This window comes from Xyrauchen texanus, chromosome 41 (assembly GCF_025860055.1).
Source record: "Xyrauchen texanus isolate HMW12.3.18 chromosome 41, RBS_HiC_50CHRs, whole genome shotgun sequence".
NCBI classification, from domain to species: Eukaryota; Metazoa; Chordata; class Actinopteri; order Cypriniformes; family Catostomidae; genus Xyrauchen; species Xyrauchen texanus.
The window spans coordinates 25,165,284-25,177,869 of NC_068316.1; the positions used below are offsets into that span (position 1 = coordinate 25,165,284).

General features: G+C 39.6%; 1 protein-coding gene across 3 annotated transcripts in view; it reads right to left on the minus strand.

Moving 5' to 3' along the window:
- LOC127634176 (partitioning defective 3 homolog) overlaps nucleotides 1-12,586 on the minus strand; it is a 582,251-nt gene that overhangs the window by 25,838 nt on the left and 543,827 nt on the right. For all 3 annotated transcript variants that reach the window (XM_052113607.1, XM_052113605.1, XM_052113604.1), the window contains one exon: nucleotides 302-425. In XM_052113607.1, coding sequence (XP_051969567.1) covers nucleotides 302-425 — 124 coding nt within the window. The remainder of the gene's footprint in view (nucleotides 1-301; nucleotides 426-12,586) is intronic.

The window sequence follows — 12,586 nt, forward strand, 5'->3', positions numbered from 1 at the left end:
GCACTTAGAAGTAGCGCTCTAAAAATAGGGCCCAAAACATCAAACCAAGTGGCATCCGCAAACAAATTACACTAGAGATAAGAAGTTAATTGAGTGTTCTGATCCATGTTTTCATATACTTTTAGCCAACTGGTGTCACTGTGATTTTTAGTGGATGTATAGTGCCAAGGGTGCATACTGGAAAGGGTTAATGGTCATACCTCATGCTAAGCTAAGGTTGTAACCTATAATTTGTATGGTAAAATAAAGACACATCACAGTGACATAAAGTCTGGTGGCTGGAGAGGTCTTGCACACTCACCCATGTTTGATTTTGAAAGCTGTAGGAGCGATGGCGATCATCAGGGTCTTCCTCGTGCTTGACCTGCTGGAACTCCTGCCGTAGCCACTGTATCCGGTCATGGTTGGTAGGTGCCAGTCTATTGCTATAGAGAACAGAAGGGAAAAAAAAACAGGAAAACTGAATGATGTTTGCAACCCATTTTACTTCCAATGTGCACCATATATCAGAGTGAAACATGATATTTAACAAAGGGCAAAAACAATATTGACTGGTTTGTGAAAAGTGGTTTTTCTCTTTGAAATAACATGCACAGCTGAATCGTGCAAAATAAGACCAGAAACATGTACTAATAGTGTACATAGAGTCAAAGTAAATAGAGAGATTTTATGCTGGCTTTAAGAGTAAAACTTTTTCCTAAATCAATAACAAGCACCATTCAAGTCCACATGCCTCACATCACCCTTCCATTTTACTAAATTACAAGTACGGACACAGTCCATTACTTTGTCCACATTTGGCCTAAGCTCACCATCATCCTGAGAACATGAAATGGACCAACTGTTTCCATGAAGGACTCCCCAATGAACCATGGCCAATGATAAATATCCCTCTTAAGACGGGGGAGTCAAAGGCCCAGATCTCAGCCAATGCTCCTTTAGGGGAACTCTGACAGTTTCATTAAGTACTGGGGAAAGTGACCATCAATAGGAATCAATTTGCCTTGTCCCGCTAATCAAGCCCTGCTTTTTATCTACTCCACCACACGGGCTGCTGGTGAAAAACCCCTCATTATGATACAGCATCCTGTCTGATAATACAGCTTATTTATACAGAGAGAGAGACAGTGCAAGAGTATGAGAAAGAAGGAGAACTAGACCCTCTGACGGAAAAAACCCAACAAGTACCCAAAACTAGCCTAATTATACAGAGCTTACTTAAAACTGAATAGTCATATTGTTGGTCAGGCAACCCACCGACTAGTCGATTTAAAAAAAAAAAAAAGATGTAGCTTTACGTATCCCTAACATAAACACAAAGAGGTAAAACATAAGCTTGCAGAAAATAAAGAGCACCAGGAACAAAGTAAAAAGCAGCATATGGCAAATGAAATCCACGTATGGTTAATTGACAGAGAAGTTGTCTCTGCAGGGAGCTGATACAGGTGGCTAAGACTCCATTGATGCTGATAGGTTACTTAAGATGAGAAGACAGTCCTAAATGTGCTCATAATTGTAGATTGCAAGTAGGAACAGCCCACCGATTGAAATGGTCACTTCGACAATTTGCCAATCAACCTTAATTAAAGCTGCTGCTTAATGGCCTCCCATAAAAAAACAAATGGAGCCGAATGAGAATCGTATGAGCCATGATGAGCGAACATGCTCATTCTGATGTTTTGTGCAGCCGTTAGAATTGTATTAGCTTTACTTCATTTAACGCCCCATTCCTATATTCATATGTGATGGTGGAGGAGCTCGAAGGCCATCAAATGTATTTGCAAGGCAGTGAAAACATCCGTGTTGTAAATTAAGCAGATCATTTAGCCATAAGTTGTATGCATTTGGCGTTGCAAATGCATGCAGGTATTCTGCTCACCCACATTAAAGAACAAAAACCTTCATTTAAAACCACGTGATTGCTAATACCAAGTATATTAAATCCACTTAAATGTGCATTTTAAGATATTTTTTATTTTAAATATGGCATTGATAAGATATAACAAAATGTGCAAAGTGTATCATCTTCATCTACATATATTTACTGTTATTTTAGAAAAGGTAGTTACATTTAAAGAAAAAGTAGTAACATGAAAAAAGAATGTTCTCTTAGAAATGTTAGGCTGACTGAAGTGAATAAAAACAAATTTAAAAGCTAAAGCCTATGCAAAACATGTTCAAAATAAGTTATTTTATAGCATGTTAAGAGATTAAGCTTAAGATGTTTTCTGGTAGAAAGTTTACAGACTTCTAAAGGCCACTCTAAGCTGAATTTTCCTCATGAAGCAGTTAAAGCCTGAGAAAATAAACAAATCACTCGGCCATTACCGCACATCTGTGAGGGGAAATTAATTTGGGCATTAGCTCCTGTAAACGTGCGTTTACACATTAGCATGGGGTGGCAACATGCCTGGTGTCTGCTCACGCAGCAAGAGGAACACTAACAAGCTTTGAGTGGTGCACATGAAATGGACAAACAAACAAAGCTTTGGTTGGATTGAACAATAGAAGGAATATCTGCAAATGAATAGGCTAGGGTCTTGTTCAAGTTCAATGTCATCCAGAAGGAAGCCTAAATCTGTTGTAAACCATCAGCATTGACATATCACAAGGATGGCTAACATCATAGCTCTGGCTAATTGATTGGATTATAGATAATGTATTTCAGGGGACTAGTGACACCCATCATGTCACTAAACCATAATTCTGAAATCCTGTCTGGGTACACTGTTAGTGGAATCTCTTTTTCATTCATTAAGAGATGGACACATCTTCATTCATTAGGAGTCAGGAGGTGCCATTAACTTAATCCCCCTGCCTTGGAACAGCCTTCACTTGAATCCCCTGACTCCAAAACAAACAAAAGAGATTTGGTCATAAGTGCCTAAGTGAGACTCAGGAAAGGTTAAAGCGACCATAAGCTACTGAGTCACTGAGTCTGGCAACCAGCTAAACTTTGGGATCATCCCAGTAAACAAACAGAATGACCAAACACCATCCAACCTCCAATGACCTTCCAGGATCAATCTAAAAAATAAAGAACATTTTCCACCTCAGATGCTGTAAAGGGCCCTATGAGCCACAGGGACACATTGAATTCACAAGACTGTCAAACAAATTAAAACATGGAGGAATTGGTGTTGAGAAACTGGAACCATAAACGGAACAAGATCACAAGGCCAGCTATGCATGAATTGGGCTGAATTACAGAGTATGAGACAGAGAAAGATAGTTCAAATCAGCTGAAAAGATTAGCACTGGTGTTCACCAATATATGTTGTGTTTTGTTTGCTGGTTTGCTGGCGTTCTCACAAAGCTTCTTAACTACTTTAAACAGCAAGTGTTCCAAAATGATCACATGAAGCCTCTGAAAGTTCATATAGCTTACCCTGAAATCAACACATTCAGCTGAATTACTGACAAGCGCCATCCTTCATCTTTAGGTGTTCTATGGTCAATCAGCTTCACCAGAAATATTATGCTTGGTTTAATGCTAGTGAACAGCACTGCTATGCTGGTCCACCAGCTAAACCAGCACCAAACCACTACAAACCAGCCTGAACCAGCATGGAAATTCATACTGGTCTAAACAGTCTTTTCAGCAGAGAATAGACAAGATTCAATCTGATCAACATGAGGGCTTTCATTTGAGCCCTTTGCCACACCCACATAAGCTTTAGTTCAAATACACCTCGTCTCTATGTACAATTTGGCATTAAATCATCACTAAAGTGGCACTGAGGAATTAACACAGTTGGAATGGAATTATAAACATTGTGCCCATGTGTATTGAGCAGTGGCAGCCAGCTATCCCATTTACTCTGCCAATTCAATCCACCTTTATAAAGAAGACAAATCTTTCCATCTGGTTGGTAGAGTCCATGAAGACTCCAAAATCACTACACATGATTAGTCTCAACGCTCGCTTGACATCAAGTGTCGCGTGGGTTATAAAAACCTCCGGGCATGCATCAACGTCAGCCGCAGGGCCTGGCTAAACAAGAGCTCACAAAGACCGGCAGCAATTTCCGTCAATAAAGCGCAGATAATTAGGACAAATGCACCCATAAGCCAAACAATGGAGGTGGGTGAGGAGGCAGCAAGGTATGAGGAAAGGATGATGAGGGATCGCTTTCCCACAGCCTCCTGTTTATGCATCAGATTAAAGGTCAGGCGACATGCAACCTGAAGCCGGCTTTAAGGATGGGCCCATGTTGTTTGAGAGATAGCACACAGTCAAGCCTCTCCGGTCTGAAGACATCTTTATGTTTATTTTGTTCTGTCCTCCCTAAAGAGTTTCAAGGGGAAAAAGTCTGACAGTAAAGCAATTAAAGGCGGAGAGAGATAAAATATCCATATGCCACAGCATTTAACAAGCCAGCAGTTTCATTCTCCCAGTACAATGAGAATCATTCAATATCTGTCTGTGTGTTCTCACTGAAAGGTCAGTATGCGATTGTCCACACCCCATTTATTCGGCCTCAACCACTCCTTTTCTCTTTTTGTGAGTCTACGCACACCCTTTCCCTCTCTTTCTCTCTCTCTCTCTCTCTCTCTCTCTCTCTCTCAATATGCTGAATAACACCTTTTGCATGTTTACTTTATGGGGCTCAGGAAGCAATTTCTCTGAAGACAGAAGTTTATTGTTGCAGATTAATCTCTCTGAATACAGTGTGATGCATGGGTAGCGCTAACATCAGGGGTGTCGGTCTAAACAAGGCTCTTCACCTGTTTTAACACAGAGAAAACTCTATGTGGCAGCACAGAGATAATGTCTAGTTAAAACCACCATTAAAGGACAAAAAATGGAACCAAAGAGGCAGAACCCCACTGGAAGAGATAAAATGAAGCGGTCCAAGTTATTACCATGTGATTTATGGATACAGTGCTTGTAGATTGACAAAGCGATTCGGTCTGGAAAGTAGAATGTGTAATGCTATGGGAATGGAAGAGATGAATGAATGCAATATTACGTCTGATGTTGTTGTAAATCCTTCATTAAATCTCTGCCTAGAAGCACCTGAGACTCCAACATATGCCTGTGTCTTTTGTGTCTTTGTCTGTGACTGTGTGAGTTGCCTTTCGACTGGTCCATTACTTCAGGGGAGTTGGTTATGCTGTGCTTCTATAATGGAATGATGCCAAATATTTTTCCTACTGGTCGAAGCCAGTCATTTATGGCCATTAACTGGTCCAAGCAGGTCTAGATGGTTGATCAGTTGGATGACCCGCAGATGGACCTGGTTTTCGACCAGGAAGTCCACCGTAGTCAAGCCAGTTTCTAGCTGGTTCAAGCTGGTCATTTATGGTCATTAAGTGGCCCAAGACTGAGGTAAATGGTTGATCAGCTGGAGTACCAGCTGGTGGACCTGGGTTCAACCTGGAAGATCACCTTGCTCAAGTTTGCTTCTAGCTGGTTCAAGCTGGTCATTTATGGTTATAAATTGGTCCAAGCTGGTCTAGAATCAGATGGTCTGCCAGCTAACAGACCTGGTTATGACCTGAAAGACCCTCTTAGTCAAGCTGGTTAGAGCTGGTAGACCACCTTGGGCCAGCAAATGTTCCAATGACCACAACTTGTTTGCTGTGATAAATATTTAAGTGTCAGAATATGGATTTGGAGATGTTGTAGCAATTCTACTCTGTTGAGATTCAATTTGACATATTATCTTGATTTTTGAGCATTCAGACAACAAACCAGAGTGATAAAAACACAACTTTGATTGCAAATCTCTGTCAATGTCCAATGTATGACTCAGATTCCTTATCAGTTTATTGTCAGAATTATAATCTGTCAGACTATCTGCTTTCTTGCCATTGCCTCCCAGTCCCAGAGATGAAAAGAAAGCTTGCTTGTGCCTTCAGCCATATTGCATCAACTCAAAGTTTAAGTCATATTAACTCTATAACCCAGAGGACTAAATTCCCATCAAAAGCTATCATATCTATGGGCTCCCATCAGAGATACGTACAGACGGCAAGGACAGATTAAATCAGAATTACTGCTGGTCATTTTCAGAGATAAAACGAAACTTTTACGCTAATCTTTACAGGAAATCAATGTGCATCAGCCAGTCTTGTGAATTAGACTGCAATGAAACATAAAAAAAAAATCTGATCCAATGGCACTATTGTGTACAGAGTATAAATTCAAATTTCACTTCAACTGTCTTTGGTTCGGTCTGTTTGAGGTTTTACAATATTCTCTTTCAATCTTTTCAAGATTAATTTTTGAGTGCAAATTTCCCTTCCTTCATCACGGCCTGTTTTCTTTTGTCTCGTTTATCTCTTTTATCTTTCCACAGCTCTGTAGTTTTTCACTTGATTGCTTTTTTTATACAGAGATCCCTATAACAACCCTGCTGGAACAGCTTTGGTCAAGTTGGTTTTTGAAACATGGTAGCTAGATTTTTGCTGCTCCAAAGTAGTGTATCAGCTCTAACTAGCTTGACCAAAATGGTCTATCAGGTCAAAACCAGGTCCACCACTTGGAAATCCATCTCATCAACCATCTAGACCAGCTTGGACCAGTTAAAGACCATAAATTACCAGTTAAAACCACAACGACCAAGGTGGTCTACATGAAACCAGGTCCACCATTTGGTAGTCCAGCTCATCAACCATCAAGACCAGCTAAAGACCATAAATGACCAGCTAGAAACCAGAATGACCAAGTTGGTCTACCAGGTGGTAGTCAGGGTGATCAACCATTTAGACCAGCTTGGAGCAGGTAATGGCCATAAATGGAGTTTTAATTTTCTTTGTTTTTCTTCTGTTTAAAGTTGTTTTATCCTTCCATATTTTTTCTGCATCAATTTCAGTGATAATTTTCCATCTCTTTATTGTGGCCTGTTTTTTTTGTCTAATTTTTCTCGTTTATCTGTCTCCATCTCTGTCCTTTTTCTCTTGTTTGCTTATCTTTTATATCTACTTCTTTCTTTACATCTCTTTTTGCAAAATGAGGCCTGGAATTGAATAAAAGGTTGACCGGTTCATGTTCTCATACTGAATGAGTGACAGGTGCAGATTTGACAAAGGAGGCGATAATGCCGTAGGCTTAGTGGTCTCTGACTTCACCCATGGACCCCTGACTGATACCCATGATACCCCGACAACCTCACGTCCTTTGCCAAGAGCCCCTCTCCTAGGGGGGTGGCTCTCCCTAATAAGCAACCCTGCTGCAGATGAGTGGTGTGCTTTTGTTCTGTTCACTCTTCTCTCTGTAGCCTCCAGAGCTCCATTCACATACCCAAACGGCGTGACAAAGAAGCAGGCTGCCCCATTTAGAAAGGCCGGGGATGCATGTATATGTAGCGTAGAGACCCTTAAGTGCACGGTGGGAGTCCTGGCTGTTGTGTCTGGCCAAACATTCTGAAGACAGATGTGGAGGCAAGTTTACTTCCTGTATGTAGGCACCTGCATAGGCTACACATCCTCCCTGGGGAGACATGGAGGGCTTCTGTGATGATTAAATAGCTAGTGCTAAATTAATTCATTTAGTAAATATAGCTTTATTAAATAAAAAATATCTTAATTTTTATATTTTCTGAAGAAAAAGTGAGTGGCGCTTGCATATGCAGATCTCACCGCCACAATGCTGGGGTGCTGTTGATGATGACTAAAGTCTTCTGGGTTGTTTCTATATAGTTGCTTACTGGCACAAGTCAAAAGAGCCGACCCCCATGTCTCTGATATTCTGGTCCCTAGATATGGTTCAGGTCCCTCCTTCAATGCAAGTCTATGGGATTTTTTTTTATTTCTATTATTTATTCTAGACAGGCATGAAATTGTAAGTCTGATTGCTTAGAAAAGTAAGAACGTCTCTCTTCAACAATCCACATTATTTGAGGCATCATTTATGGCCATCGTACATTGGTGCAGAACATGTTACACTGCAAGATTTATGCTTAATACTTTAGGGTTTCTCCATATCCCTGACCCTTAGCAAGTACCCCAAAAAACACCTTGTAAAAAACTAGTGCTTCTATTAACCTTACTCTCATAAATTAGTATGACCATTCATTTTCATTAGTTATGACACACATACCAAAGAAAAACTAAATTCTTCAAAAAAGGTATACATTTTGAATGTTTTATATGTTGCTAATATAAACATAGCATGCCAAAGAAGTGAGAGGTAAAAGACAGACCAAAAGGAAAAATAAATAAATGAAAAGGAACAGGAAAAAGCACTACAGATGCCAGCTACTCCACCAGCTTTCATGCTGCATTCCCTCCTCTTAAACAGGGATCCAAATGGTGCTATATAACTTTGCCTCCACACCAAAACAGCTGTCTTGAATTGTTAGTGATAATTAAAAAATCTCTCTCATTGGTGTAGGTGGCAGATTGTGCTCAGGCCAATTAGAAAGCAATCACTTCCTGTTATGCCCATTGGCCACACCCCCAGGTCTCTCCAGCAGTTGAGCAACAAAAACAAGTACATAACATTAGTAAATCCCGATCCACTATGCTGTCTCATGAGGCATGCTCTGAAACTTGACAGTTGTTCAAAACATTTTGACAGGCAGCACTTTAATTTAGAGATGTTCCAGTAAACAGAGTTATTGGTCCACGCAAGACCAGGCCTAATCATTTATTAAGTCCAATCCATCATTGTCATGAAAGGCTCTCCAATGTTATACATTTATTGTCAGTAAAACCCAAAAACAAACATAAAATGCCATCTGCCTATTAAGATTAGGCCTTTTTTAAACATATAGAGAGAAGCAGGAATACAGTTTATATTGTTTTTAAAGACTTTTTTCCAATACCATCTTAACATGAAGAAAACGTTTTTTAAACCTTTTAAAGCAAGCTGTTGCACTGTCAAACTATTCCATCATTATTTTTGCAATTACATTTGCAACCTGGTGAAAAATAATTTCTAATTGCTTAGAAAAATAAGATAATATGTAATAAAAAATGCAATACATAAATAATCTAGTTGAAGTAAAAGCACACTCCAAAATATATAAATATAATTTTTTATTCAAAATAATTATAATAATAAAAGACTTTCTTTCGTGTTCAAAAGAAAGTCATACGGGTTTGGAAATACATAAAGGGTGAATAAATACTAACATTTTCATTTTGGGGTGAACTATTCCTTTGGGATTTGAAAACATAACCCTAAGTATAAGCAATACTAGTGATAATAGTGATCATCTGTCTTTGTTCGCAGAAGTTCTATTCAGCTACATATGTACCCAACACTTAATCTAAACTAATTAAATAACTTATAACAGACATATTTCTCAGGAAATATTGGATTGTTGTGATTTTGAGGAATCCATGCTTTAATGCAATTTAATGGTCTTTAAAGTATGTTAGTGAGGAATGTGCTGACTTTGCTACAGCAATCCCCAACCATGCAAAATACAAAATTGAACCCTTATGACCTGAATTTGGGCATCAAAATTTGAATTTAGAAGCAAACCTCAGCAAGTTTGTAGCTTATTATTTTATATTTGGAAATAAGCATCAGAGCAAAGGTTTGACTGACAGTAGCAGACTCCATAAAGAAAAAATATTAACTTTGAAGCGAAAGGCAGCAAACGTGGCCTCATTGGTTGGTCGAATCTGAAAAGTGGCAGTGAGCGTGGTTAGGCTGTTCAATGTACTCAGTGCCTGACACACATGTCTAAGACCCCACAACCCTTAAGTCTACTTTGACTGAGGTCTCAATATTGTACTCCAGTTCATCAATCTTACTCATTGCTTGAGGCAGGGCACGACACAACTAAAGACATAGGCACAGTTAATGTCTTTAATGTCGATTGCCTTTGAAGGACATGTGGTTTAATATGGTAACTGTTACGGTAATTAGACTGATAACAACTACATTTTAATATGTGGAGGAATGGTGGTGTTTGCTAAGGCAAGCTATTAAGGATTTGAACAAACCTAAGTATTAAATATTAGCATAGAACTTGTCCTACATCATTTGTACAATGGACATGAAAGATACTTCAGTTCATTTGGCTTATTGGGGAGACTTTTTTAAGCAATGGTACTTATGACAATAAACCCCCTGGCAATGGCATGAAACCACCCACAAACCATCGTGGAGGTTTCAGTGTTGAAACTCTCCCTCAATAACAAGTGGACGCAAACGTTAAAGGCTGTTGGACTCTTTATCGTTAAACTCTGTCAGCATGTTACAACCAGTCCATTTAGACTCAAAGGAGCTGAGTGGACACAGTAAATCTAAGTATAGCGGTAAGGAGCCGAATCATAGTGTTCTAACTGAAACAAACTAAGCCCCTATGAAGGATATGTTAATACATGAAGCTTTTAAAGCCACATATGATGGGAAAGAAATGAGGGATATAAGAAAAGTGGAAGTTATGGACCTCCTCGGAAGGTAGCCATGGTCTTATTCTGGCATGAAAGTCAAATAGAAAAATGGTCTGGTGATTCACATCAGTGCATTATCATTAGAGCACCAGGCAGCCATTCCAAAAACTCTTACAGCTGCTCAACCTTCTCCCTCAACTGCAACCGATGACAACACCAGCAAGACTCCAGAGTCTAGAAGAGGCAACACGGTCCCTTAAACCATTGCAGACTCCAACTGTTTCTCTCCACCTCATCAAATTTCCATCCGCCACTGACTGAGGAGTCACATTTGGAGAAACTAGGGTTGGAGAAATGGCAAACGAAGAGAGGTGACCTAGCTTCCTATTTAAGGCTTGTTCAAACTGCCCCAACAAATGCCACCAAACTCCAACTTGGTTCAATCATTGTATTATCCCTTTTGGTGTTTGCTGGAGCAGTGCGGAAATTACTGTTGTTTCCTAACAGTTAAAGCCAATTCCACACTAATATATTTTTGATTTAAAATAATTTATTGAAAGAGCTTATTTATGTGCTTCTATCCTTAAATTAATGCACACATCAATTGTTGCAATTGGTAGTAGTTTACTGTTGCTGAAAGCTTGAACAACCTTTAGTTTTAGATTTATGGTTCTCCGACATCAGTCGAGCAGCGGCAGGTGCAGATGGGAGGTCATATTTCATCCCGGCCAACACGCACCATAATCAGGGCACAGTTGCAAATTAGGTTGCACTTAATGCAAATGGATCAGCATGTGAATGGGTACTAGCCATTCGCTAGTGCTAGCTTATTACACACACCGTTGACCTCACTCTCCAGACGAGGTAACAGACGCCAGGGCACCAACCCGTAGCAGGGAGGTGGAGATTGGGTTTCAGAGCTGGGCAACCCTGTACCCTCACAGACACCGTGTTTCTCATACACTGGCGTATTATTTGACATCTGTTGCACGAGTTAGCTGTGTGATTTAATCTGTAGAAGGGATTATCTGGTCACTCTATTTTCAGCCATTACTGATCCATGAATCCTGGTGGTTTACCTTTCAAGGATTCACCGGAATATGCAGAAAAGATTCAAATCATGTACTAAAACTAAACGTACAGTATATACATAATAGCAGGTGTTTAATGCTTAAAGTGGCACCAGTGCTCACTCAGTGACCTAATTATAATAAGATGAGAGCAAAGAAGCAATAATTGCTAAGCAGTCCTGTTTTAGTCCTGTTCAAAGTGAATATGTTTTTATGTACATACACATAAACATTGTTTTACCATGCAAACATACAACTATAACTGTCCAATTTCATCATCAAAGATACAAATATTTTTGGAATTGACATTTAAAATCTGTAAGTCTGATTCTAAATTTGATTTAGAAAAACTTAGGGACACGTGCCCCTTCCTCTGCATTAGGGCCTGTTCACAAAAAAATGAGAACGAATCGTAGTAAATGCTAACACACATAGGCACCAATATCGAATTGCAGCAACTGAACCTTTTGAAATGTCAATGGCTGCACATGCCAGCATGAGCCAGTAAATTATTCACATCTTTTCCACCCTGTTTTCTCATCTCTTGCTCTCCATTCTTCCACCTTCACCGAGTGCCTCGTCTGCTCATTAATAATGAAGAAAAGAGGCACCCTAGTATGGCAAATTGGAACAATCTGCCCAGTGCCACTTTATTCAATAACAATATTGACACTATGAGTAATAAAGCAGAATTAAGAGCTTGAGTGCAGCTTTTTTCTTCTGTGGCCTCAGATGGTCCCTGACCATGTGTGTGTGTATGCCCATTCCAGTTATACAGCACTATTGAATTAGAGGGCCGGGCACTGTATGGGACTCCGCACAAGGGAAATAGGAGGGGTCACAGGTCATGACCTTTAGTAATGGCCATGCAGTGAATGAACAAAAAAAGCTCTGACATGGGGCATCATTTCAATTAAGTTATCAATGTGGTGTAATAATCAATGCAGGGTCAGTAGGTTGGCATATGCTGACAGATGGTACAACAGAACACTTTATTCTCCAAGCTGACCATCATTTGCTCTAGACGATATTCCTTTATATAGATATCCAATCCACATTCCGAAATCCTGCTGCTGCTTTCCAAAGACTTTATAAAGGACTGAGACTGTTTATAAAATTGCAACATTAAATATGGCAGCTGTTGTCCAGCCTTAGAGTTAAAAGAGCCAGTTGCTTGTTAGTTTACTGTTTGTTTGTTTATGAATGGAAATAGCTGC